Consider the following 26,896-nt stretch of genomic DNA (forward strand, 5'->3'; position numbering starts at 1 on the left):
CTGCCCCAACCTCACACTCTGATATGCCACCATCTATGCCTAACAGGTCTCAGTTGAAAGAATTCTGGCTACCTTAAACTGTAAAGCATTAAATCAAAGAACACAGAGAGGCTCACAGACTCATGGGAAGGCCAGAGAATCAGACACAAAACCCACATAGGGAACAAAGGAAACTCATAAAGTCTCATGCCACATGAACAGTGTGGTTTGGTCACTGCCATTTCTGGGGACTATGCACCATGGCTGATGCCATTGTCACTGAGCAGTGGCTGCACCATGACCACCATGAGCCCTAAACTGTTCAGGCTTCTCTGAGTCACTCACTCTGATATTAAACACCCATGGGAACATGCAGTTGACTTTCTAGCTCACAGCTGATAATGGGAAGGGGATTCAGATGATGGAGAGCTGGAAAATGACAAATCTTTACTTACCTTCCCATCCTTCTCTACCTGCTCACATTATACCTTGAATTAAGTATGGAACAAGCTTTCATTCTTTTCCAAAAAGAGTTTTTAGTCCCTACAGCATTATCAATCCCATTTTACAGATGGGAAAACCACAGGGTAAGTGACTATAGAAGGTCCTAGAGAGTATTTATCACTCCTAGATTTTTGTTTCATGTACAGGTTTTAAAACACCACCACCCAGTATTGTTTTGTTTTGGGTTTTTTATTGTTGTTTTTGTTTGTTTGTTTGCTAATGGAGTCTTTTTTACTTTTCTAATGAAACCCCGCAAGAAACTGTAACATCTAAGGCAGATCAAAGCAGATCTGCTTGGGTTGAAGAAGGGTGAGGGAGAACAGAGCCCCATCTGCTTGGCCTCACACTCCTCATTTCACATACACAAAACACTCTCCACTGAAGGATGAAAATGCTACTGCCAGCCTCAGCCAGAGAGGCTGATCATTCCTGGCTCATTTTCTGTTACTACTCCTCTGGCTCTGGGGTTGGGGACAGGAAGTAGCTCTGAGTTCAAATAGAGTTGGCTGTGCATACCCAATTGTGTCCATGGCCGTGGTCCAGCATTTCTTAAAACAAGTTCCATAGAACACAAGTTAGTCCAGATATCAATAAATGATCACGTAACTGAGGCTGTGCATGGTGGCTCATGCCTGTAATCCCAGTGCTTTGGGAGGCCGAGGCAGGTGGATCACCTGAGGTCAGGAGTTCGAGACCAGCCTGGCCAACATGGCTAAACCCCGTCTCTACTAAAAATACAAAAAATAGTGGGGCATGGTGGCAGGTGCCTGTAAGTCCAGCTATGCAGGAGGCTTAGACAGGAGAATTGCTTGAACCTGTGAGGCGGAGGTTGCGGTGAGCCAAGATTGCGCTATTGCATTCCAGCCTGGGCAACAAGAGCGAAACTCAAAAAAAAAAAAGAAGACCAGGTAAGTGAGAATTTTTTTAAAAGTTTTGTTAATGTTGGATTTCTTACCTTATCTAAAAAATGTAGAAAACAATAGGTTTGTAAATCCCAGTAAATTGAAAACATTGCTTACCTACAAGGAGGGACTCCCTGAGAGTGTCATGACACTCTAAAGAAGCAGAATGATGTTTAGATTTTTCCAAACATTTGACCAGAGACCTATTTTTCAAGTTCTATTTCTCAGAGGCAGCCTCTTGGATTTTTTTTTGGTTTGTTTTGTTTTAAATGCCTATCAATATAATTTGGCTATTTTGGAGGCAGGATTAATTGGTTTGTACCCAGTCATTTTTTTTTTTTTACAAGTGTTCCTCTAAAGCTTGTAAATCCAAGAAGAAATGCTAAATTCACCCAGGAAAGTTAAACCCCTCTGAGTCCCTAATATCTGAAGGATCTAGTTTATGCAACAGCATTTCTCTGTCAAGTAAGAGTACAGACTGTGGGGCTTACAACTCAGAAAAATCCTAGGCCCAGATACTCTCAGAACAGTAACAACAGTAATTACAACTCTCTAAAAGGGGTCTGTAAAGTTCAATTACAAAAGACAGTGAGGTGAAGGGATATTTGCTTTCAGACACACTTTTTAAAAATCCTAGTGGCTATATATTTACTCCTCAAGGGAAATGGAGATGTCTCCAAAGATCTGATCCAAATGCAAAAGGTGACCAAAGTTTTGGAGAAGAAATAATTTAACTGGTTGGAAGGCATCCAGCTGCCCAGAGCAATCTCTTCCAGGTGGACAGCTGTGACTTACTGTTTCACTCTGTGGAAGTTTACGTGTAGCCTGATTTAGATAAACCTCGCAGTCCCCTGTTGCCTTTTTCTTCAGAGGAAACCTGCTCAGCCTGGATTCTAATATCTTCCTCAACTGCATCTTTATCTCACCAATTCATTCTCAGCTTAGATAAATCACTGACCCAATGGGAGCTGCTGTGGGGGTTTTTTTGGTTCATTTCGTTTTGTTTTGTTTTAGTATAAAATTGAAGCAATCATAACTTCTCTGTCACCTCTGAGGGCTGTGGTGAGAATCTGTCATGTTGACCAGGGCCAAGGCCAGTCTATACTGCATCTTTGTGTAAATTAGGTAAAGGCAGCCCTTCTGGAAGTATGTGGTCTGATGGCTTGGGTTAGGCTAGCAGCATAGGCTTGATTACAGCCCCACACCTCAGCAGCTGGTACAACTTACCCAGTTGCATGCCTCGTGTCAATATATGCAAAAGGACTTTGTAAGCTGAAAAGTGCTTTCATTGGGCAGTATTGTGAAGCAGCCAAGGGCAGGATTACAGAAACCAGGGTTTTATTACAGGCTCACTACAACATCTGTGTTGAGCCTCAGGGTCCTCATGTGTGAGACGGAGATGACAGCAAACAAGGTCAATGTGAAGATTAAGTGAGATAATGTCTGAGAGTACCTGGAACATAGTAAGCTTGCTATTGGTAATAGTAATAGTATTACTATTATTACTAAAGTGTGGGAAAATGGACTTTTTGATATTATTGTCATTTTATTTCTAAGATCCTATATTCCAGCCATATTAGTTTTCTCCTTCTTCCCAACTTACCCACATACACTGGCCAATCCCTGGGCTTTCCCTATGTTGCTTCTTACTAGGGAGCACCTCCCTCTTTACCAATCTATGGCTCTCATTTTACCATTCCCCTGGTGTTTCCCCAGTCACATAAATTATGCTACGGCATTATTGGAGACTAGTAATAACAGGGATACAACTTTATGATATAAGGCTAAGTTAAAAGAGCAAGTACAAAATTATATATTCATGATCTCAATTTTGTAATAAATGTCTGTCAAGTTGTCCATGTAGACTGTTCACATTTTGCATGGGTCCGCAATGCATGCATTTTTGTTACCATGAGTTAAATAATGCCCATTTCACAACAACACAGTTCACATTTCAGTTATCTCAGTATATTAACTGAGTAATTGCACAAACTTCACTGCTAGCAATTCAGTCCACAGATCACTGTGGGAATGACAGATGCACATCATGATCGGTGACCAGTAACATCCTTGTTTTCTCAGTCGGCCTGTGATTGGTCAGACTGGGTTAGTGCCCCTCTGTTATTCAGTTCCGGCACAGACAGCACCAGGTTGCCTCCTTCTCTGCCAGTGATAACCCTACGTGGCATTTTTTAAAACTGGGCGATCAAAACAGGAAATTGGTCAACAATGATGAAAATGCAGCGAAGAAATGAAAAGTGACAATGGTGGAAGTTAAATATGAGTCTGATGTAAACAAAGTTATGGCAGAATTAGCTGACCGTGGAAATCTGGACACCACCACCCTTTGAGAGACACTAGACATGGAACCCAAGGAACTTAGTTAAGGTGAAATTGACAGATAAAGAAAGTGGTGGTGTTGAAAACACACAGAAGAAGTGACGCTAGCAAAAAAAAAAAAAAAAAAAAGAAAAGAAAAAACACGCTTTACATTAAAGGAACTATCAGAGATAGTTCACATCATTGAAAGTGCAAAGGACAAGTGCTGGAAGCTGATCCAGACTTAGAAGTATGACAATTTGCAAAAAAGATGCTTGCTCCATATTGTAAGTTATACAATGAAAGATAGACCAGCATTATTCAAACTACTTCTGGTAAATTTTTTACAAAGAAATAAAACACTTTAATTCTCAACATTTCTATATTTTAAATTCAGAGTACTAAAGATTAATTTTACTATTTTTTTCTTTTCTTTCTTTTTCTGAGACTGCTGGAATGCAGTGGTGCAATCTCAGCTCACTGCAACCTCTGCCTTCTGGGTTCAAGCAATTCTCCTGCCTCAGCCTCCCAATTAGCTCAGATTACAGTTGTGCACCACCATGCCCAGCTAATTTTTGTATTTTTGGTAGAGACGGTGTTTCACCATGTTGGCCAGGCTGGTCTCAAACTCTTGACTTCGTGATCCACCCTCCTTGGCCTCCCAAAGTGCGTGAGCCACCACATCCGGCCACTATTTTTTATTTTCTTATACATTTATTAACAACAGTAAGAGAGGTTAATGACAAAATAATTTTCAAGGTTACAGAACAATTGGGTTTTCACCACTGATTGTTAAGAACTTTGCATGATTCTAGCTTTCGTGGTCATTTTTGCAGTCTCACACTATCATGCAAAGTGACAACTGCCCATGCCTATAGGAAAAAAATGACTGTTACAAATACACCAAAAAGTTAGTATAGGAGTTGGAATTATAGCTGGTTTTAGTTTCATCTTCTAAAATTTTCATATTTTCAAATGTTCAACAATTAGCACACATTGCTTTTGTGATCAGAGAATAAATTTTGATTTACAAAAAGACTTTGTTTAAAATTCAGCTCCATTGAGAGTTTTAGACCCCTTTGGCTCTCTCCTCGTTTCAGAGCCCTTTGATCAAAATATGGTTAGGATGCCTTGTTGCTGAACTATAGCTCTGTAAAGGCATTTGGGTTATTGCGTGTGTTTTAAAAATTAACTAAACTAAAATTTCTCGTGTATAGAAATGATGTATTTATATGTTATCCTTCCCATCCCTGGAGCCCTGTACAATGTTTAAATAAGTAATAAGTGCTCAATAAATAGTCTAATCTATCTCTCAAAAACTTGCCAGCAATTGCTGAAAAAATTACCCAAAGAGCATCAAGGAACACATTAGATGCCATTTGAACACAATGTAATAAATTTCCTGTAAAATTACTTGTGTTCTACTCATTTAATTAAAAATGTAATTTCCCTTCTTCAAACAACATAATTATTGAGAAGCTAGAGGCTCCTAAGTCATAATGGTTACAGTTTTTGGTTTCCATAGTAACTGTAATTCAGCCTCAGAGTCTTAACACATTCCTTTAGATTACAGCAAATAGGGTTAAATTTTTAATCTGTATGTACATATCAAAGCAAAGTTCTGATTTTTATAGAAGCCACAATTTCTATTTTTTAAATATTCATTTAAAATTAACAAAATATCTTACAAATGATTTTTTTTAAATGCATGCCCTTTGTTAAAAACATATGAAGTGCAATAAAAGACCAAACCTGTGCATTCCTCATTGTAGCACCTATTTTTAAGGCCTCCCTAGCTGAGTCAGCTCAGTCTTTGATGTGAGAGGAAAGGGATAAAGGCAGAGCTGATAGTTATGTGATGTTATTTTGTCACTCAGTTTAGTAAACAATGCCTTTTGTAGTTTTTACCTAAACCACCTTCTTATTTTTTATGGCATCCTGACGAGCTGCATTTCATTGCAGGGTCCTCGGTGTAGGTTGATGCTACTGATGGGATGTCAACACACCTGCACCTGCAGAGGGAAGTCATGTGGGTGTGGAAAGTAGGCAAGGGACTCTGCAACGCTGCCCTAGAACAGCTCCAGACTTCCCTTCTGACAAAGAGAGGGTATTTGTAAGGTAGCCTCTAATGCAGCCAAAGAAACACGCTGACTTTCTTCTTAGATTTTAGCATTCACCTTTTCCCGAAGAATGTGAATAAGTAGAAGCAAAGACAAATCCTAATTTCAAAATATATCTAGAATTTTTAGCTCCCCTCCCACAGCTTTTAAAATAAATGTCTCCCTCCTTGCCAGCTTACTAAATTGTACCTGTGACAACAGGCAAATGAATGTCAGCAGAGTGAGCTGTGTCAGTACCAGCAGACAGTCGGCTGCTGCACGTATATTCCTATGCCTCTGAACGATCTTGCTTCACATCCTCTGCCCTCAGCCTTGTGAGACTGTAGTGAGCACATGACTGGGCCAGACGGGGTGAACTTGTGCTTTCTAATGACGAATCCAGTTGTTTTGATTCTGTCTTCTCTGCTGGAATTCATGGGCTTCATTCCCAAAGAGAAGAATCTAGGTAAACCCTGACTCCCATTTCTGGATACCAGACTACTTTGATATAGTAAGTACAAAATTGAAGATGGCAATTTGAAATATGTTGTGTGTGTGTATATATATATATATATAGTAAGACCAAATGGCTTGGCATATACAGATGTACTCAGAGGGACAGCAGAACAGGGTGTGTGAAATGGGAAAGCCACGGTGAATTGCTGATGGAACCTAGATGAACTCACGGCATTGCTTGTACCCCCTCCAGAGATTTACTAAGAATGAGAAATGAGTACATTTTTGTTTGTTTGTTTTTGAGATGGAGTCTTGCTCTGTCGCCCTGACTGGAGTGCAGTGGTGCGATCTTGGCTCACGGCAACCTCTGCCTCCTGGGTTCAAGCGATTCTCCTGCCTCAGCCTCCTGAGTACTGGGATTACAGGCATGCGCCACCATGCCCAGCTAATTTTCATATTTTAGTAGAGATGGGGTTTTGCTATGTTGGCCAGGCTGGTCTAGAACTCTTAACCTTAGCAGATCTGCCTGCCTCGGCCTCGCAAAGTGCTGGGATTACACACATGAGCCACCACACCCGGCCATAAGTACATGTTTTAACCCTTGTCCACCCCAAGGACCCAACTCCCCACTGTGCTTGGAAATGGGAAATAAAGCGGGAAGAGTCCCTGTTATTTACAGGTAGCAAGACTTTGGCCAGAATTGTTAAGCAAGAGCAAAACTGACTGCTTTGAATACTTGTTCTTTCCTTTGGAGATGGTGTCTTCAGGAAAATTACCAGAACATATATAGAAGAGAAATAAAGAATGATGAGCTGTTGGGTTAACTCTGGATGCTCAGCCTCAACAGAAGGGGTGGGGAGTCCTGGACTGTGCTAGACACCAAAAGAAGGAGCCTGTAGTTCTCATCCTCCTCTGTGCTAGGAGACCACATGGACCAATAAGCCAAAGCTGTCGGAATAGGTGGACTAAGTAGATGCTTATGCAATGTGATTTGAGAGTGACGCATCCTGCCAAAGCTGCATCAGTCCCCTCACTCTGAGTGCTTGGAATTCTGACTTTTAGAGTACCACTTTTAGGCTAAGGCATTATTGCCAAAAGATCCCTTTGAACTCAAATCTGTACCCTGAAAATATGATGTATTTTGTTATTAGATCCCATTTTCTCAGATTATTCTACAAAACACTTTAACATTTCCTAGAGTCTGGGAAACAGGATACTCTGGAATCAGGGAACATGGGACTGGTAAACTTTGATTATGTTGGAAAGGTAGAGACCAAAATCTACTTCCAGGGTAGACAGGGATATGAAAGTATTGTTAACAGTGTGAAGGCTCATCTCTGGAGTGAGTGAAGTGTCAGAAAGAGAAAGAACATCTATAGGGGAGTACATAGGGTGAACCCTGACAGCATGAAATCCAGCCACATCTGCCAAATCAGAGATGGCAAGGGGAAGCCCTTCTGTTTCATAGAAAAGCCAATTAATGAGGATGAATTGAAGATAATATTGTAGATCAATTACATGCTGTAAAATATAATGTACTAGCTTTTCCATATGGCTATAGACTATGGTTCATTAAATTTTTTCAGTAAACAACAGTTTGCCTTCTTTAGAGTCTCAGGCACTAATGAGTCTTCTCCATTCTGGTTTTATTTTCAAACTAAACTATTGTCAATAATTAATTAATGGTATTCTAATGTAAATAGAATATAAGTTTCACAATCTTGCATTTATATTTCTTCTTCTTTTGGGTATGTAGGGTTTTATATATTTTGGTTTGTGCTGATGGAAAAATGTTTGACTTCTGCTGTTGAAATCATGGCCACCCACTGTTTTCTATAGTTATGAAATATTATAAGTCTTGTCACTTGCAGAACTAATGTTCCCACTGAGATGCCTCTCTAGCCTTTTTGATTAAAAAGCAGCAACAGCAAAAGACACAGCCTGGGACTGAGTGGCCTATTATTTTTGTGTCTCATTTGGTCACAGTAATTCTCAACCCAGGCTTCACATCAGAATGAACTATGCGGTTTTTTGGAATTGTGGAATTTCCAAGAGGAGAGCCTGGTGTGTGTGTGTGTGTGTGTGTGTGTGTGTGTGTGTGTGTGTGTGAAATTCCACAGGAAATCTGATACGTAGCCAGAATCAAGCACCCTCACATTACTAATTTCAGGGAATATTGCACTGTGAACCATGTAAGCCTGAGGTTGGGAGGTGATTTAAATTCTATTATAAGCTGATACTTATGATCTAAGACCCTGTCAAATGATCAGATCAAAATATTTTGTGTTCATTGCTCTCTCTGCCTCATTGTTTCTCTGGTACTTACATGAAAATTAGAAAAAGTGTACTCCTTCATAAGTTTACCCATGTGGCTGAGTGTCATCAATAATGACTTTCAGTGTGTAGCTTTATATATGGGAGGAAGTGTTTTGCATCCTGAGGGTGGTGGCCTGAGCTGTGGCTGAGTCTCAAGGCTCATGGTTAAGCGGTGACGCTTCTGTGGCCTGTGAATACCACTTGCAATGTGGGCACATTGGTGGGTGAGAGTTACTCTGAGCAGAGCCCCACCGCCTGGTTCAAAAGTTCATGGGCCCAGAAAGGGCAATGATGGTATAGAGACTCAAGAGAAAAGCTGTCTTTCACACAAGAGCATGCAGAGAAGACATGCAATGACCAGCTCATCCAAGGCAGACAGCACCCTGCATGTATACATGGGGTCCTCAGATCTGCTGCTCTGTTGTTGCAAGTTTACACATCACACATATGCCTCCTCACTTAGGAAAAACTGCATCACATTTGACTAACACATGTAAATATTCATTTTATAAATATGCAATTTTATAGGAGCCTGATTGCAATGTGTAAAAGAGGGAATTTGCTCATGAAGCAATGTTACCTATGATGTGCATATTCATTCACACATTTTTCCTACCATGTGGTAAATACAGCAACAGACATTATTTAATGTGTGCCACAGAATGCACTAGGTGATATGGGAGCTGGGAGATCATCACACATGCATTCTACCATAGAGAGCTTATCTTATGTTTAAAAAAATGAAATACATGCATACATAACTAGAATGCAGGGCAGAATGTGGCACATGCCACACAGTACAATGGAAGTACTTTGCTATTTCAGCATAAGGAGATTGACCCTAGCTAAAGGCAATTAGGAGAAGCTCCCTGGAGGAGATAGCATCCACCCTTCATTCTGAAGGCTATATAGGATTTGGACAATGCAGAGCTTAGGGGAGGGACCAGGTGTGGAGGCTTTCCAGGCAAAAGGAATAGGAGTGAGCAGAGGCATAAGATGGAGACCTAGAGCCTACAGCAAGTTTGGCTGGAATGCAGAATGTGTGACGAGGAAAGGCAGCTATGCCACCCTGTAGAAGGCCGTCCTGGTCAATGAGTCAACCTCTCTGTGCCCCAGTTTTTCATCTGTAAATGGGGATAATGGTGCCTACTTGATAGGGCTGTGTGATGAATGAATGAGCTAATATATATAAACTACTTAAACCATTCCTTGGTGCATAGTAAGTGCTCTATAAATGTTCAATCCAAGTTATTAAAGAAGGCGGTAAAGAAATTCCAAGACCAGATGATCTCTAAGATGGTTCCATTTCTAAGGATCTAGCACTCAGGGCCACTGAAAGTTCTGAGTGGTCTCTGAGGGTAGCGTGCAGCGCCCAAGACTGCCGTGCCATTAAACCTGATGACAGTTTGGAGAACAGTGTGGGAAGAGAGTGAGGTCTAGAGACAAAGATGATTCAAAACAGATGCAGATGGCTGCCCCCAACCATCAATTTTTGCTGTTAATATTAATATGGAATTTGAAGAAAAAAGTAAGAGGCCATTTTATGCCATTCCCTGATTTCTCCCCAGTGGAAAATTCCCTATTTTCAGTTGCTTTCAACTCTCTTTTGTGTTTTCATTGACAATAAAATTATTTAAAAGAGTGAGGGAAAAGAGTTTTGCTCTAGAGAGGAGAAAAAATAAAAGAAAATAATCTCTCCCCTACGCCCCAAAAAACCAAACCAGAAATTAACATTATAATCTATAGTCACTGACACAGAAAGTGGTCCCAAGAGCCAAACCTCATCCATTGCCTTCCTGCAGAAGCACCCCAAGTGTGATTGAGAACAAATGAGGGGAGTTGTCAGGGTATGCGGTGAATATCAGTCTGACTGCTTATTGTTGCATGTCATTGCCTTTCTTCTTTTTAAAATAATTTTAACTTTTATTTTAGATTCATGGGGTACATGTACAAGTTTGTTAAGTGGGTATATTGTGTGATGCTAAGGTTTGAGATATGAATGATCTCATCACCCGGGTAGTGAGCATAGTACCCAATAGGTAGTTTTTCAGTCCTTGTCTCCTTCCCTCTCTCCCCATTCTGGTGGCCTCCAGAGTCTACTGCTGCCATCTTTATGTCTGTGAGTACCCAGTGTTTAGCTCCCACTTATCAGTGAGAACATGTGGTATTTGGTTTTCTATCTCTGTGTTACTTCATTTAGGTTGCATCCATGTTTCTCAAAGAACATGATTTCATTATTCTTATGGCTGTGTAGTATTCCATGGTGTATATATACCACATTTCCTTTATCCAGTCCACTGTTGATGTGCACCTAGGTTAATTCTGTCTTTGCTATTGTGCATAGTGCTGAACACACAAGTGCATGTGTCTTTTTAGTAAAATGATTTATTTTCTTTCAGATAAATACCCAGTAATGGTATTCCTGGGTCAACTGTAGCTCTGTTTTAAGTTCTTTAAGATATCTCCAAACTGCTTTCCACAGTGGCTGGACTAATTTACATTCCCACCAGCAGTAAGCATTCACTTTTCTCAGCAGCCTTGCCAGTATCTGTCTTTTTTTTTTTTTTTTTTTTTTTTTTTACATGATAGCCATTCTGACTGGTGTGAGATGGTATTTCATTGTGGTTTTGATTTGCAGTTCTCTGATTATTATGATATTGAGCATTTTTTCATGTTTGTTCGGTGCTTATATGTCATCTGATCTTCAACAAAGTTGACAGAAATAAGCAATGAGAAAAGGACTCCTTAGTCAATAAATGGTGCTGGGATAACTGGCTATCCACATGCAGAAGAATGAAGCTGAACCCCTCCCTTTCACCATATACAAAAATTAACTCAAGATGGATTAAAGATTTAAACGTAAGACCACAAATTACAAGAATTCCAGAAGAAAACTTAGGAAACACCATTCTGGATATTGGCCTTGGGATAGAATTTTATGACTAAATTCTCAAAAGCAATTGCAACAAAAACAAAAATTGGCAAGTAGGGCCCAATTAAACTGAAGAACTTTTGCACAACAAAAGAAACAATCAACAGAGTAAACAGACAACCTATGAAATGGGAGAAAATATTTGTAAGCTATACATCCAACAAAGGTCTAATATCTAGAATTCATAAGAAACCTAAACAATTGAACAAGCAAAAAGCAATTAACTTCATTAAAAAGTGGGCAAAAGACATAAACAGACTTCTCATTGCCTTTCTAAGGCAGGCACAGGCTTCCTTAGTTGTTCTGGCTCTTTTTTCTTCAAGCTTTGTAGCCAGGTTCTGAATGAAAATCATCTCCCAGGTAAAATTCCTTGTTAAATGCTGAAACAAATACCTTTGAGACCCTCTGACTTCTCTGTGCCTGGTTCTTTTTGCATCTAGTGTGGCCTCTGAGTGTACCCATGGAGGCTCCTGGGTCCTCAGAGTCTGGACAGGGAGCCAGGAGTCCTGGCCTCTATTTCAGCTCCCGGTGGCCAACCTGGGCTTCAACCACCACACAGGCTCCTGACTACTCCTACCCAAAAAGAGTTGTTGGAAGACTTGAAATCACAGATCTGACAACTCCTGCACTTTGTAAATTCAAGATGACATTGTTACTGTTCTAATTTTTTTAAATTATAGCACTCTCACTTTTTCTCCAAAAAAGGTATAAACAAGAAGACAGTTTGACTTGTTTACCTGAAGCTTTCCTTGGAGTTGCCAAAGGGAGTTAGTTACTTGAACACAGACACAGAAATACAGTCGATAGCAAAATAAGATATGCTGAGCTCAGGAGCTTCAGTTTTTTTCTGCATTGAGTAACATTTCAGAAAAGCACCTGCAATTGGGACATAATTTATTTATCAACAGGAATTCAGAATACTCCCTTGCAGTTGATTTTGGAAATCCCTGTGACCCTAGCAGAGTGCTATAACCAAGGTGAGAAAGGCTAGAAACAGACGTAGAATTACAACTACCAGAAGGAGAAGAGTTCATTGTGAATATTGAACACACACTGGCATTTGGCCACCAAACTCTGGGTCTTCCTTCAAAGTTCCTGACATACCCATTTATAAAGGAGGTTAATAATCACTTTGTACACACACCCCCACAGATACAGCTAAATAACAATTTTCATGATAAGCCTTTATTTTTCTGCAACTTAGAATTTAAGGCAGCAATTTCATCTACAATGTTTAAGCCCAGAATTTATTTTTGGCCCTTTCAAAAGAAAGTTGTACTCATTTAACTTTGGCTGGCAATATAAGAGAAAAAATGTTTTTAAAAGTACAGATTTTAATTAACTAGGCAATTTGCCTTTCTCTGAACCATCAAACCCTGGCCATTGCCAAAGGCAGGAAGCCAGACTAAGCAGAACCATGGTTAGATACAGGGAGGCAATGTCAAGGGCTTGCAGCAAGCAGCAGTTGCCAATAGCCTGGGTTAGTAATGTGCATATTATGTTAATATCCTATTAGCGCTTGGCTTTGAAATGAAAATTGGATGATTAAAGACAAAGATATTTCGGCGACAATTTTTAGAACATAGAGGTAAGATGTGTTTTTCACCACTCACTTTAAGCAGCACCCTCATGCCCAGATGTTGACCTTTAAGCTACCTCTCCTAGCTCTGGGATTTCCTGGCATTTCATGGGCAGACCTGTCCCCCAGCGTCCCCTGTGCTTTGGGTAGAGCTGAGCTCCAGCTTTTGAAGCCTCTGGTCAGGGTTGGATGGATGGCAAGCAAACACTGCCACAAGAGAAAACCTGGTGGCTGGCAGCTCCTAGGTCAAAGCTTGTTTTAGTTTCTCAAGACCACCTTTCTATGAGACCTCAGTGAAGAGTTTTACTGTCCCAGGGGTTTAGGATGTGATTTTCAGGAAAAAAGACTCTTGCAACTTCAGTCTGGGTAACTTATCTTTCTTTGTCTACCTGGTGAGAGGATACCTTTGCAGGAAATGCTTTCACATCAACCCTCCATTGCCCTATTTCTCTTTGCCTGTCCAAGGGTTATCTTGGAGTTAGTGGTGAAACTTCCAGGTTCAGTCATGTGCTAAAGGACTCATGAATGCATTTTGTTTGGAGCTTCGCAAATCTCTAGAAATTTAGTAAATGACTCAAGAACTCCCTCTAAGCTCAAGTTGTTTAAATTTTATTTTTCTTTTTACCATTTATGCACAAGTAAAACCATGAAGTAGTGACCTCGACTGGATCAAAGGCTTAAGACCCTGAGGATATTGTGAAGCCATTATCCATAAGAGGAAGAAGGCAAGGTCCTGTGTCTATCAACACGCAGACAAATGTCCCTGACTGCCTAGGCTTGGTAACATTGAGCAATTATTTTTGTCCTTATCATAATTTAGTTATTTAATTTCTTTATCATTTTCTTGGCAGTTAATAGCCTCTGATTTGAATTTTTATTTTTTCTTGTACCACAATTGTTCTGCCTCCCTGATTGTAAGCATCAGTAGATAAGTCATCTTAGCCTTCTTGGCAAGCCTTATAATACCAAAATCAACTTCCTAAATGAAAAGCTGGGTAACCAGTCACTCAAAAATGTTTTCCCCAGCATTCCGTTAGCCTCACTGGTGCATGTTCTTTTAAATGGAAATTATCAAAGGGAGAGTTGAGCCCTACTAATCACTCTTTAATGTGAATTAATTCATTCAGATAATCAGATGCTCCAAGAAATAGAATTAAACAAAATAGAAGTAATACTTGAACTTATGAAACTCTGGGAGAGGGTGGCCAGCTTACTAGGGCAGGACTTTGGGGTAATCAGGAGTATATGTCCCTGTATGTGTGTGTGTGTAAATCCAGGAGAAGGAAGGGTTGGAAAGAGAACTCTCACAGTTCTGTAACTTTGTGGCTAGAAACAGTCATAGACTTAGGTCTCTAAGGATGAATGGATGATTTGGAGCAAGGAAGGGCCAGTCACTTGCTTTTGTATGGCACACAGACTAAAGGTAGTTTTCACATTTCTAAATGATTAGAAAAAAATCAAAAGAAGAAGACCGTTTTATGACACATAAAAATTATATGAGAATCACGTTTCAGGGTCTATAAATAAAATTTTGTTGAAACACGGCCATGCTGATTCATTTATGAATTGTCTATGACTGCTTTTGTGCTATGATGGCAAAGCGGAGTAGTTTCGACAGAGACCATATGGCCCACAAAGCCTAAGATATTTACTACCTGCCCCTTTACGAGAAAAGCCTGTCAACTACTGATCTAGAGCAAAGTTTTGTTTCTTTTCACTTTCATACATCTGGGCTAACAGTTTTTTAACACTTAAAAAATATTTCTTCCCTTTCATAAAATATTAGAATGTACAGAGATAATTACAGAGATGTTTATCCCAATATCATTAATATTCTTACAAAGAAACAAAACTTCATGCTAACCATGTGGTACTGGTGAAATTATGGTATAGTTATACAATTGATTGCTGTGGAATCATTTGTTGGTGCTATCGTCTAAATATTTGCATCACCTCAAAATTCATGTGTTGAAATCCTAACTCTCAAGGTATTAGGAGATGGGGTTTTTAGGAAGTGATTAAGTCATGAAGGCTGAGCCCGCATGAATGAGATTAGTGCCCTTATAAAAGAGGCATTGGGAGTTATACCTGATATAAATGATGAATTGATGGGTGCTGACGAGTTGATGGGTGCAGCACACCAACATGGCACAAGTATACATATGTAACAAACCTGCATGTTATGTACATGTACCCTAGAACTTAAAGTATAATAATAAAAAAAAAAAAAAAAAAAAAGAGACTCCGGAGAGCCAGCTAGCTCTTCTGCCACATGTGGACACAGCAAGAAGCTACCATCTATGAACCAGAACTCCAGCCCTCACCAGACACTGAATATGCCAGCACCTTGATCTTGGACTTCCCAGTGCCCAGAACTATAAGAAATAAATTTCTATGATTTATAAGCCACATCGTTTATGATACTGTGTTATAACTGCCTGAATGGACTAAGACAAGTGGCATAAAAACCATGTTTCCAGTTTTAACTCTTTATGTAACATGAACCCATAAAAAATGTTTCAGTCAAAAATATCATCAAAGAGCTGTACCAACTTTCAGATATGTGGTATCTGAGTGGTGGATTACAAGTGACTTTTTTTTCTTCTTTTGCTTCTCACTATTTCTTAAATGGTTTTCAGTGAACAAATATTACTTTTATAAAAGGAAAACACATAATGAAAACTTTTCCTTTGATACTAGAGATGGTTAGAAAAAATAGAACAAAATTATAATATGTCAGATATTTTTTCATCCTTCCCCAAGGTAAAAATGTTCTCCTGGGAGACAGTGGAGCAAGGGCCTTGGCATTGAACTGCTCACTGGGTTGAGAAACCAAGACTGCCAATCACTAGTTATGTAATCCGGACTGAAGTGCTTACTATCGCTGAGCCTCAGTTTTCCAAGTTCTCAAATAAGGAAAATAACATCCTCTTAGGGCTTCTTCAAGCGTTAAATAAAATCATACTTAGAAAACAACTAAGTCACATGGTGACAGGCACAGAAGCACTAAAAAATGATTAATTTTCAACATATTTTATGTATAATATTTGCCATAAGATGTGCTGCCTTCCATGGTAATTTCTCTTGTGATACAAAAAAAAAAAAAAAAAAAAAAAAAAAAAAAAAAAAAAAAAAAAAAAAAAGACCCTAAGGTGAAATATATGGAGTGAGGAGCAGGGGAAGGTGAGGGAGCGAGTATCAGAGCAGTGAGGAGACAGATGCCAACTATCCTGAGCATAATGGAAAATGGAGCAGTTCAGAAGAGCCACTGGCTTTGTCATTTGGTCAGGAAGCTTTCATTACTACTCGCAGTAGTGAGAGATCGCTAGATTGCTGGGCGGAGGCAGAATGTCTGCATGTGTGTGATGGTGCAGGTCTGGGAGGAAGCTTTTTCCAACAGTTCACAGTATAGTTCCACAGTTTTGAACACCCATTGTGTGAAAAGCACCAGGGATTCCAAGATGTGTAAGATACAGTACATTCCAGAGTGAGCTCTGGCCTTGTGGTGGGTTGGAAGGAATTGCTTTGGAGTAAGGCATTGAGCAATCACTTGGAATGTTACTTACTTGAACTGGAAACTGTACTTTCCAGATTATTCTCATTATTATTATTAGTGTGCTTTCAAGATTATTACTTGAAGCAATTCATAGCAAGAAGGAAAATTCTTACTAAAATACTATTAAAATCATCATGTTTTATGGAAATCATTGGATATAATTGGGCCAGAAATAAAAAGAATCACTAAAAAAATCTAATGATAAGATGGGGGAATAAATGCTAAGAGCTTAAGAGAATGGGAAGAGATGAAGAGTAAGTTCTATGGCCGATTGTATTTCTTCCACCAGACGCCAAGGAGCATCCCTTGGATAGGACAATGTCAACTGGAAACTATGAAGTGTGCCATATTCTTTTCATCCTCCTTGTCTATCTTCTTGTCCGGGGAATACTAACTACTCCAAGAGTTCATTTTCCACCTTTATGCTCTTCCAGGCCCTCTCCACATCTCTGTACTCCCAACCTCCTCAGGGGCCATGCTAATCTCTGTATCATTTCAATTTTAGTATATGTGCTACCAAAGAGAGCACTGCTTACTCTTGATATTGGCAAGTGAATATATTCCAGTCCTGAGATCATATCCTTGAAGTGTAATGGCCTATATGAGCTGTGATCTCAAGATACATGAGGGGTAAAACAAAACAGAAACCAACCAAAACCACACCATTACTTCATGAAGTTCCATGTATCTCCACCCCTGCCTGACCACCTATCTAATTTGTTACATAGTCATTATTTTTTTATGCTATTTACTGCTCTGCAGGTTTCTTTACATGTATTTGCATTACATTATTCCAATTTTAGGATGGGTTTGAATAGGCAGGCTTTTGTTACATCAAGTAAGTGAAAGAAATCATTCTTTCTCAATGTCTCTGTACCTGAAGTATTTGGAGGCTCTATAATTATGTTGCTTATGTCTTACACCAAAAGATGTATGTTCTACTTGAATATCCCTCATGAAAATGCTGAGAGAGAATATATACCTTAAAAGGCACTTCAGGGAGGTGTCATGCCCCCATCTGCAGAAATGGCATCCAGCAGATCAAGACTATACAGGATTAACTTTCTATTGGATCTGGAATATGACTCTTTCTATCATTGGAAATGGTATGTGCAAAGGTTGGTAACAGGATGTGGGCTATACATTTTGAGACCTGTTGAAAGAGAAGGCAACTAGAGTCACAAAATACCACTTTATTCATCTGTAAAGGGAATTCAAGTAGTCAGATCAGGCACAGCTGTACCCCTGAGTCCCAGAACTAATGTCCTTCCTACTGCTGAGGCTGGATACACTGAACCCACTCCACTTTATTACCGAGGCTCCATGCTGTTGTCTTCAGAGGGTCAGACAAAGTGGTATCTTAATTGAAAATTGATAATGCAGCCAGAAGTACGATGGGTTAGTTTCCAGAGGCTAGAGAAAGTGTGTTCTCTCCAGGGTAAGGTAAGGATTATCCTTTGCCATGCCTGTGCATCACAGTGAGATGCCAGGAAGTTCTAGGGGGGTGGGGGTAGTCGAGAATGTGACATCAAGTCTTCAAGCACTTGGTAGCATCTCCTTGGCCTTCTGGCCTGGGGAAAGAATGATCCATTCCACACAAATATAGTCACACTCACCAATTCACACACATGTAATACACATGGACAAACATTCAGAAATACACAGGCACAGCCATACGTACAATAAGCACATATATAAATGTACATACATAGTCACACATACAAATATGCACATGCACACACATATATGTGAGACACATACACATCCTCACATACACATGCATATATGTACACATCTGCTGGGCACTCTGCAGGCCCTTTCCAAGGAACAATCCCTAGTCCCCAGCCCTCTCCCATCACCTCTGTCCTAATGATGCTCTGACCCTGGGATAATACGTAGGTGACCCTGGCTCTCCTGGCCTCAGTCCATTAATTATTTCTATCCCAGTAGCTCTAGGATTGAGTGTCTGAAATGAATGCTGAAAAGTAGGGAGGCTGCATGTATTAGTTGGGGTCCTCCAGAGAGACAGAGTCAATAGGATAATTATAGGGAGAGATATGAGAGGGGATTTATTACGGGAATTGGCTCATGCAATTATGGGGGCTAGGAAGTCCATGACACGCCATATGTGAGCTAGAGACTCTGGGATGCTCAGGAATGCTGACCTAGCATGGCTCCGCCCAAGTCCTAAGGCCTCAGAACCAGGGAAGCCAAAGGTGTAATGCTCAGTCTGAGGCCAAAGGACTGAGAACCTGAGGTGAGGATGGGGCTGGGGTAAGTTCTCCAGACCAAACGCTGGCAAGCCTGGAATTGTTGTCCAAGAACAGGAGAGGAAGGGTGTATCCCAGCTCCAGCAGACAGGTCTGCACATTCTTTTCTGTGTTTGTTCTGTCTGGGCCCCCCCGTAGATTGAATGGTGCCTGCCCACACTGAGGGTGGGTCTTCCCCACTACTCCACTCAGGCCCACATGCTAATCTCCTCTGGAAACACCCTCACAGACACATCCAAAATGGTGCTTTACCAGGTTTCTATGTATTCCTTAAGCCAGCCAAGTTGACCCTTATCACTGGCCATCATGCTGGTGTGGGGGACAGTGGGAGAATGGAAGCAGGGGGTGACTACCCTTTCTTCATCCATACACGTGCAGGATCAGACAACTTCTTCCGTCTCTTCTGACTCACACTATGAAACTATCAATATTTGGTACCTTAGGGTGGAAAGTGTATTATTGTGTATCCAGTTTAAAACTGAGGGGGCAAATGGGTATGGTCATGAAGACCAAAGAAAGAATTGGCCCTGTCACTGAGGTGCTAATTCTAATGTTGACTGACAAAGAAATGACCAGGTTCAAGTTTCATGTTGTTTTCTTTCTCAAATTTATTTGACCATTTTTCATCATCCAATAATACGTGATTGCCATGTGAGTAGTATTTCCGAAATACAGGTAAAGCCAAGGTCTCCCTCCCTCCCCCATATCACTTGCTCCTCAGGGATGATGGCTGGCAGCAGGAAGTGGATGGTCTTCCAGTCTGCACGCTTTGTTGGGCTTTTTGTCCTAACACAGATGGTACTGCACCACATGAATCATCTTAAAACTTGCCATTTCCCCTGCTTAATTATATGTCTAAATGGGCTTTTTATTAAGTGACTTTAAAATGAAACAAGTCACTGGCCTTCCGAGTGGGGCCCCTTTCCCGGTTTCTGCCGAGTGCCACGCTGTGCTTGCGGTTGCGGTTCCGTCAGGAATCCCTGATTCTGGGTTCCTGCCTTTTCCCATCTCATAGTCACAGCACTCGCTTTGCAGTGTGTCTGGGCTCCTGGCTGTCTGCTGTGGCCACGTGAAGGAAGTGGAGTCGTCTTACTGTAATTATTTGAGGCTCTGGGCAGTTTTCTGTGCATCAGATCCAGTAACACAAAACAGAAGAAAACCATTATTCCCCAAACCCAGCTATTTACTCTCTCCCACACAGCTTTTTCTGGGAAAAGGAGACTGCGGTGATCTGGGAGAGAGAGCTGTGCAATCCCCAGCTAGGAGCCTATGAGCTGTGATCTGCAGAGAGTGCTCTGGGCACCCAGGACTGCCGACCTAGGCAAAGTGGAATAAAATATGAGAGGCGGCTCAAGCCTGTAATCCCAGCACTTTGGGAGGCCGAGACGGGCGGATCACGAGGTCAGGAGATCGCCATCCTGGCCAACACAGTGAAACCCCGTCTCTACTAAAAAAATACAAAAAACTAGCCGGGCGAGGTGGCGGGCCCCTGTGGTCCCAGCTACTCGGGAGGCTGAGGCAGGAGAATGGCATGAACCCGGGAGGCGGAGCTTGCAGTGAGCCGAGATCCGGCCACCGCACTCCAGCCTGGGCGACAGAGCGAGACTCCATTACAACAACAACAACAACAACAACAACAACAACAACAACAACAACTATATATATACGTATATATATATATATACGATATATATATATATACGTATATATATATATATACGTGTGTAATATATATATACGTATATTATAATATACGTATATTATATATATACTATATATATATACGTATTATTATTATTATACGTATATATATAACGTATATATATATACGTTTATATATAACGTATATATATATAGTATATATATATACGTATATATATATATACGTATATATATCGGTATATATATATACATATATATATATAACGTAATACTATTATATATTACGTGTATATATATATATATTTATATATATATATATATATATGTATGAGAGGCTCGGCTTGGGCTCCTTTGCCAGAGAGAGTAGCCTGGTGATAAAAACAACACAGACATAATTAGACTTTTCCCTTAAATCCTGGTTCCATGACCACCAGCTCTAGAATCTGAGGTCAGATACTTATTGTTTGTACACCTATCCTTATCACCTAGAAAATGGCTGTAGTAGTAATTACAACTTTATAGGGTTTTGTGGAGCTTAAGATAATACATGGAAAGTCCTTAACACAGTGCCTGGCATGAAGTCATTCCCAAGGAAAGATGAAATCCTGAGTGACCTTCCACCTCCCCTTCCTTCTCTCAGGATTTTTCTTGGTGGTTCAACCCCTTGCATCTGCCCAGTCACCCTTTCCCTGTTCAGCTATGCTTGCAGTAGCTGTGAACCTGTCTACTCCCCTTAGCCTGGATCTTCCCTAGTGTCCCCCAGGGATTTACCCTCATTCACCTTTTCCTTGTGTTCTCCAGGGATTTACCCTCATTCACCTTTTCCTCCAACCTCAGCAAAGCTTCCTTTCAACCCCCAGCCCAACTGAAGTTTGCCTTCACTCCTTCATACACATTTGTCATTCATTCTTTCAATACACATGTACGTTAGTACACAGGATAAGTGATGGGGAGGAAGAGACAGTCCCTGCTCCGAGGAAGCCCAGCCTATGTATTGGGAATTAGGGATCCATAAAATGGCTACTACAATGCAGGGTGACAAATAAATGCACTGGTGAGAAGGAATGTCCTACATGTTACAAGGAAGGCATGCGCACCAGCCTTGGGGGGCGGCTTCTCTACTTTCTGGGAGATTTTTTCCAACACTATCTTCCAACCTTCCTATTAAATTCTTTATGTCATCAGTTACATTTTTAATTGCAAGTATCCTTTCTTGTTCTCTGATTATTCTTTTTTCATAGTGGTTCTTAAAAGATGTATAGGAATCAGAACTGTACATTTAAACCAGGACAGATTCTAACAACCTGAACAGGAAACCTAGTTATGAATATCCCAGTCTCCCAGGGTCAGGTTCTCTGTAAGATCCAAGAGACAATTGGCCAAGCTAATAAATGGAGTAATTCATTCCTCACTGGTTGCATCAATATTATTATTGTCTGTTATATTCCAAGTTATGGTTTGGAGTGGTGAGGGGCATGGTCTGCGCTTTCAAGAATTCACAAACAAGTGGAATAGAGCAGTATATGAGCAAACAATGTCTATACCAAAGGGTGAATTCCACAGACATTGGTGTATGGATTGCTCAGGAAATGGTTGAGGAGAACCACCGGGAAGGAGGGAGGGGGCCACAGAGGTGATGTTATTGCTGAGTCTTAAAGGATAAAAGCAAATTCACCAGGCAGAGAAGGGACAGAGGAAGTGGCAAAGGAGGAGCAACATTCCTGGCAGAGAGAAAGGCATGTGTTCAATCAGAGCGAGATTAAAGAGCTTACAGCATGTTTGAGATGGGATGAGAAGTTCTGTGGCTGGAATTTAACGTTCACTGAGTAGGGGAGATGGGGAGAGCCGACTGGCAGGAGATGCGGCTCAAGAGAGGTTGGTTAGTCTGGACTGTGTAGGGCCTCACCTGTCATGTTAAGGATTAGGGTTTTGTGTTTGTGGTTCTTAAACACTTAACATGTACCCTTTCGAAAATGTGATGAACATTATGGATCTTTTCATCCAAAATATGCACATACACACAAAGTTTCAGGGCCTGAAGAGTCTGAAGCCCATTCCTCTACCCTGCTCAGTCGGCATAGAAAGCACTGAAAGTTTTTAAGCCGGAATGTCATGTTCAGATAGAGGATTGAGCTCTTCCGCATCCGGCTGTATGTGGCTATAGAGTCATCGCTGGTGCGAGCATCACGTGCCTGCAGTCCGCCTCTAGTTTCATCTGCAGTTGTGGTGGACAGTCCTGTACAAGCGCTGACTTGTCCTTCAGCTGGCAATCCTACCTCTCTTGACCTAGGCACAGGCTCAGTCCCAGGGCAGCCCTCGACCTATAGACCCATGGGAGAAGGAGGTCAGTAAATAAACAGCACAGCCTCCTTTCTACAGGTCATCATTCCTCCAACCACTCCTATCTTCTAGAAATTCTCATATCTCTCACAAGCCGATAACTCCCATCCTACTTTTTTATTCCTTTTAAAAAAAAAAACTGCAATCTTTGGTGACTGTCAAACAGAAAAGAGATAAATGCTTGTATTTGGTTGGTCTATTATTAGCTAAACATCTGTTTTTTTTTTTTTTTTATCTACTTAGAAATGTTTTAAGATATATTTTAAATAAAAACAATTAATTAGAAACAAAGGGAAAAATTGAAGGGCGTTAAAAACGGGAAGACGAGCCGGGTGCGTGCTCAGCCCTGTAATCCCAGCACTTTGGGAGGCCGGAGTACGGGCGGATCACAAGCGCCAGGAGGATCGAGACCATCCTGGCTCAATACGGTGAAACCGCGTCTCTACTAAAGAATACAAAAAACGTAGCCGGGCGACGAGGCGGGCGCGCTGTAGTCCCAGCTACTTGGGAGCGCGGACGGCAGGAGGAGAATGGCGTGAACCTGGGAGGCGAGCTTGCGCAGTGAGCTGGAGATCCGGCCACCGCACTCCACGCCTGGGCGACAGAGCCAGACTCCGTCTCAAAAAAAATTAAAAAAAATAAAAAAATTAAAAAAATTAAAAAAAATGGGAGGAGATTAGAACCAGGACTCCTAACATTCCTACAACTGAGTTTAAAGGTTAAATAATTTTAAAAATCACTTTTAATTGATAAGTCTAATGCCAGATTCTTACGGCTCCATCATAAAATTCTCTATGTAAGTCAAAATATTCAGATTATGTGGTATGGTCCTATTTTGTGTAGAAAAGGGAAATAATACTGTAACTCTCAGTTTTAAAAAAGTATATTTTCCCCAGGTCCCAGGATTAGAAATTGTTAAACATTCTGCAGGACTTGAAAGCATTCCAAGTTGACTCGGGTGTTTGTTTTTTCAGTGGTCAATTGATGGAAAAGAAAATCAGAAAAACAACTGATGGCTATGACTTTGACTTTTCTTTCAACCTATGGTTGTGCCATTGTGTAGACAGAAGCAGTTTCCAAATCCCCTGACTGCTTAAATACAGGCATAAGAGAAATTGGATGTGGGTCTTGCAAGCAGGAGAATGTGCCAGAACAAATATAATTATTGAGAAGAAATCGAGTAATCTTTCTATTGCTTCTTGGCTCTGCGATACAGGAAAACCAGGCTTTGTGGTCTCCAAGCAGGATCTCCAGAGAGTGTCAAGCCAGGAATCTCTTTGGAGAGAGGAAAAATGGAGAGGAGGAGCAGAAAGGAAAACACAAATGGGAAATATAAAGAAATTTCTTAACTTAAATTTCCTTAGAAGTATTGTGGGGTCTTATTTTACCAGAACTTCCCATAGAAATTCAGAGTTCTTCCTAGTAGAAAGAATTCTGGCACTAAGGAGAGTGGCTGTATAAACATCATCTAATCAGTTTGAGGTAGGGATTCTGTTCCTTCTTCTATGGCTCTTGAACACATTGAAATAACCAGGGCTGCTTTAAAAAAGAGTGATGCATGGATCCCACCTCTAGAGATTCTGATTTATTTAGTCTGGGGTGTAACCTGGACATTAAAATTTTGAAGATCTTCCTACAGTACAGTCAAGATTGAGAATCACTGTTTTTTCTCATTTCCTCTTAGACTTTACTGTGTCCACAAATCACCCAAGGATCTTACTAAGACACAGATTTGAATTCAGTAGGACTAGGGTAGTGCACAAGAGTCTGCATTTCTAACAAGCTTCCAGGTGATACACATGCTATTAGTCTGGGGCCCACACTTGGGTAAGCACAGGACTAGAGATCTCTAAGGTCCTTTTGAGCTGTTAATACTGTCATACTACCAACTAGCTGGATTTCGTGCCTTTATATGTCACTTTATCAAACAACTCCAAGCATTATGCCGTGAGTAGCTGATGGACTATTATGTAGCCATGAAACGTTATGCTAATGAAGATTATATAGTGATAATGGGGGAATGCTTATGTCATGATGTAAAATGAAAAGAAAAACAGTGGCAGAAAATGTCCTATGATCACAAATATGTCAAACAAAACTGCATAGAGAAAACTGGGAAGAATTATATCACATGTTAATAGTAATCTTGAGGTGATCTTTTCTTCTATTTATTTTATAGTTTTCTATTATTCCATAATGAACACCAATTATTTTCATAACAAAGTATTTTCAGAAGAAATGCCTAAACATCTGCAAGTTGAAATAATATAGTGCACTTAATCCTTTCATATATCTAATTTTATGTTTACATCCATCCTTATTTTATATTAACAATAAATACAGGTAATTTAAATCTCTCCATTTAGTCAATTCTAGATGAGACTAGAGTAGTAATTCACAGAGCAAAGGATAAAACCAGGCTCATTATCATAATATGGTTCTTTCCATGGAAACACTCCATCTATTTGTATACAATACATCATCGTTGCTTCTGTTGAATAACTCAGGGAATGCTGCAAATTATAAATAGCAATGTGAGACAAGGGAAAGATGCCTAGGCCAACTATAAGAAGACCTGAATTCTAATTTTATCTTGCCAGGTAACCAGCCACATGACCTTGGGCCTAAATTGCTTACATTCACTGAGGCCTCATTTTTCACTTCTGTAAAATGGGTATTAGTAGAAATGCCTACTTCAAAGGTCATTATGAAGATGAAATGAGATAGCAGGCACTCACTAAGTGATGACTCAACCTCTGTAGGTCTCAATTTGCTCATCATGGAATGAGAAGGCAGACTAGAAGACCTCTAAGGAGCCTTTAGTCTCTAACTTATAAAGTTGGAGAACTGTACTTTTGAAAGATCTGCACAAACAAGACTACTTGAAATTTCTCTGGATATTAAATAAACTCCTACCAGTGCTCAGCACTAGGCAGCAAGGACCAAAAGTCACAGTCAAATAAATTCAATATAACATGATAGATATGTGCCATAATGGGGATAGAGTGCTGTGAGAGTCCAAAAGTAGCTGTAGTTGAGCTAGTGATAATGTGGGGTTTGAAAGCAAAGGAAAGGAAAAGGAATTCGGGCAAAGGGACACACAGGAGCAAAGGCTTGGAGGCATGAAAGAAAACCATGGTGTGGCTGGAATGTATATGGGAAGGAGAGTGGAGACGAAACCAGAATTGAGACAGTTTATGGAGGACTTTTTGGCCAAAATGAGGAGTTTCTAATTTAATCTTTGAACCAGAGAGTAATATAATCAGATTCATGATTTTAAAATGAACTGTAACAGCTGTGAGAAAGATAATGTGGAGAAAGAGAGGCAAGTTGGGAGGTTAAGACAATAATCTAGGCAGTGGTGACGAAGAAACACAAACAGGTATATTCAAGAGACTGATGGGTCTTAATGATTGTTTGCATGTGTGGGTGTGGTGAGGGAATAAGGAGAGGAGTAATTCAAAGATGCCTGTGACCCAGATAGAAAATGCAAGAGATGGAGCAGTATTGGGGTAAGAGGTGCTAATATGTTCAATTTGTAGGTGAAGAATCCAAGAAGACAGAGTGAGCAGATTTGGGGATATGTGTACTTCTAAGTCAGGAGGGAGAGATATTATGGAGTCTGTGTGAGTGGTAAAGTAATGAATGGGTCCATATGTATCTGAAAACACCAGCAATGTTAGAGGTTTCCAAGGCAGCACAACTCCAAATGTAATCCAAGGACAGTTTTGCCAGCATCACAGCTCCCCGGCACTGGGCTTGATTCAAGGCCCACTGAGACAGCACATGCAGCCTGAAAGATGAGCATTCACATCTTAACAAGTCCCTCTTTGCTCTAAGAAAAAGGGCCCTTTGAAAAACTGATGGAAGCCGTAGACCCAGTACCACCCAATAGAAATATAATGTGAGCTACATATGTAATTTTAGTTTTTTAGTAGCCATATTTTTTAAAGTAAAAATATGTAGATGAAATTAATATTAA

General features: G+C 40.4%; 1 protein-coding gene and 1 long non-coding RNA gene across 2 annotated transcripts in view; both read right to left on the reverse strand.

Annotated features, from left to right (window-relative positions):
* LOC108513676 (uncharacterized) overlaps positions 1 to 12,026 on the reverse strand; it is a 55,146-nt gene extending 43,120 nt beyond the window's left edge. Inside the window, exon 1 of the long non-coding RNA XR_001880977.1 lies at positions 11,901 to 12,026. This is a non-coding gene — a long non-coding RNA (uncharacterized LOC108513676). The remainder of the gene's footprint in view (positions 1 to 11,900) is intronic.
* A 10,034-nt stretch (positions 12,027 to 22,060) lies between these two features.
* LOC108513639 (putative uncharacterized protein FRMD6-AS1) overlaps positions 22,061 to 26,896 on the reverse strand; it is a 44,416-nt gene continuing 39,580 nt past the window's right edge. The window contains exon 4 of the mRNA XM_017849456.1: positions 22,061 to 22,895. Coding sequence (XP_017704945.1) covers positions 22,572 to 22,895 — 324 coding nt within the window. The 3' untranslated portion in view covers positions 22,061 to 22,571. The remainder of the gene's footprint in view (positions 22,896 to 26,896) is intronic.

This window comes from Rhinopithecus bieti, unplaced genomic scaffold (assembly GCF_001698545.2).
Source record: "Rhinopithecus bieti isolate Rb0 unplaced genomic scaffold, ASM169854v2 scaffold_29928, whole genome shotgun sequence".
NCBI classification, from domain to species: Eukaryota; Metazoa; Chordata; class Mammalia; order Primates; family Cercopithecidae; genus Rhinopithecus; species Rhinopithecus bieti.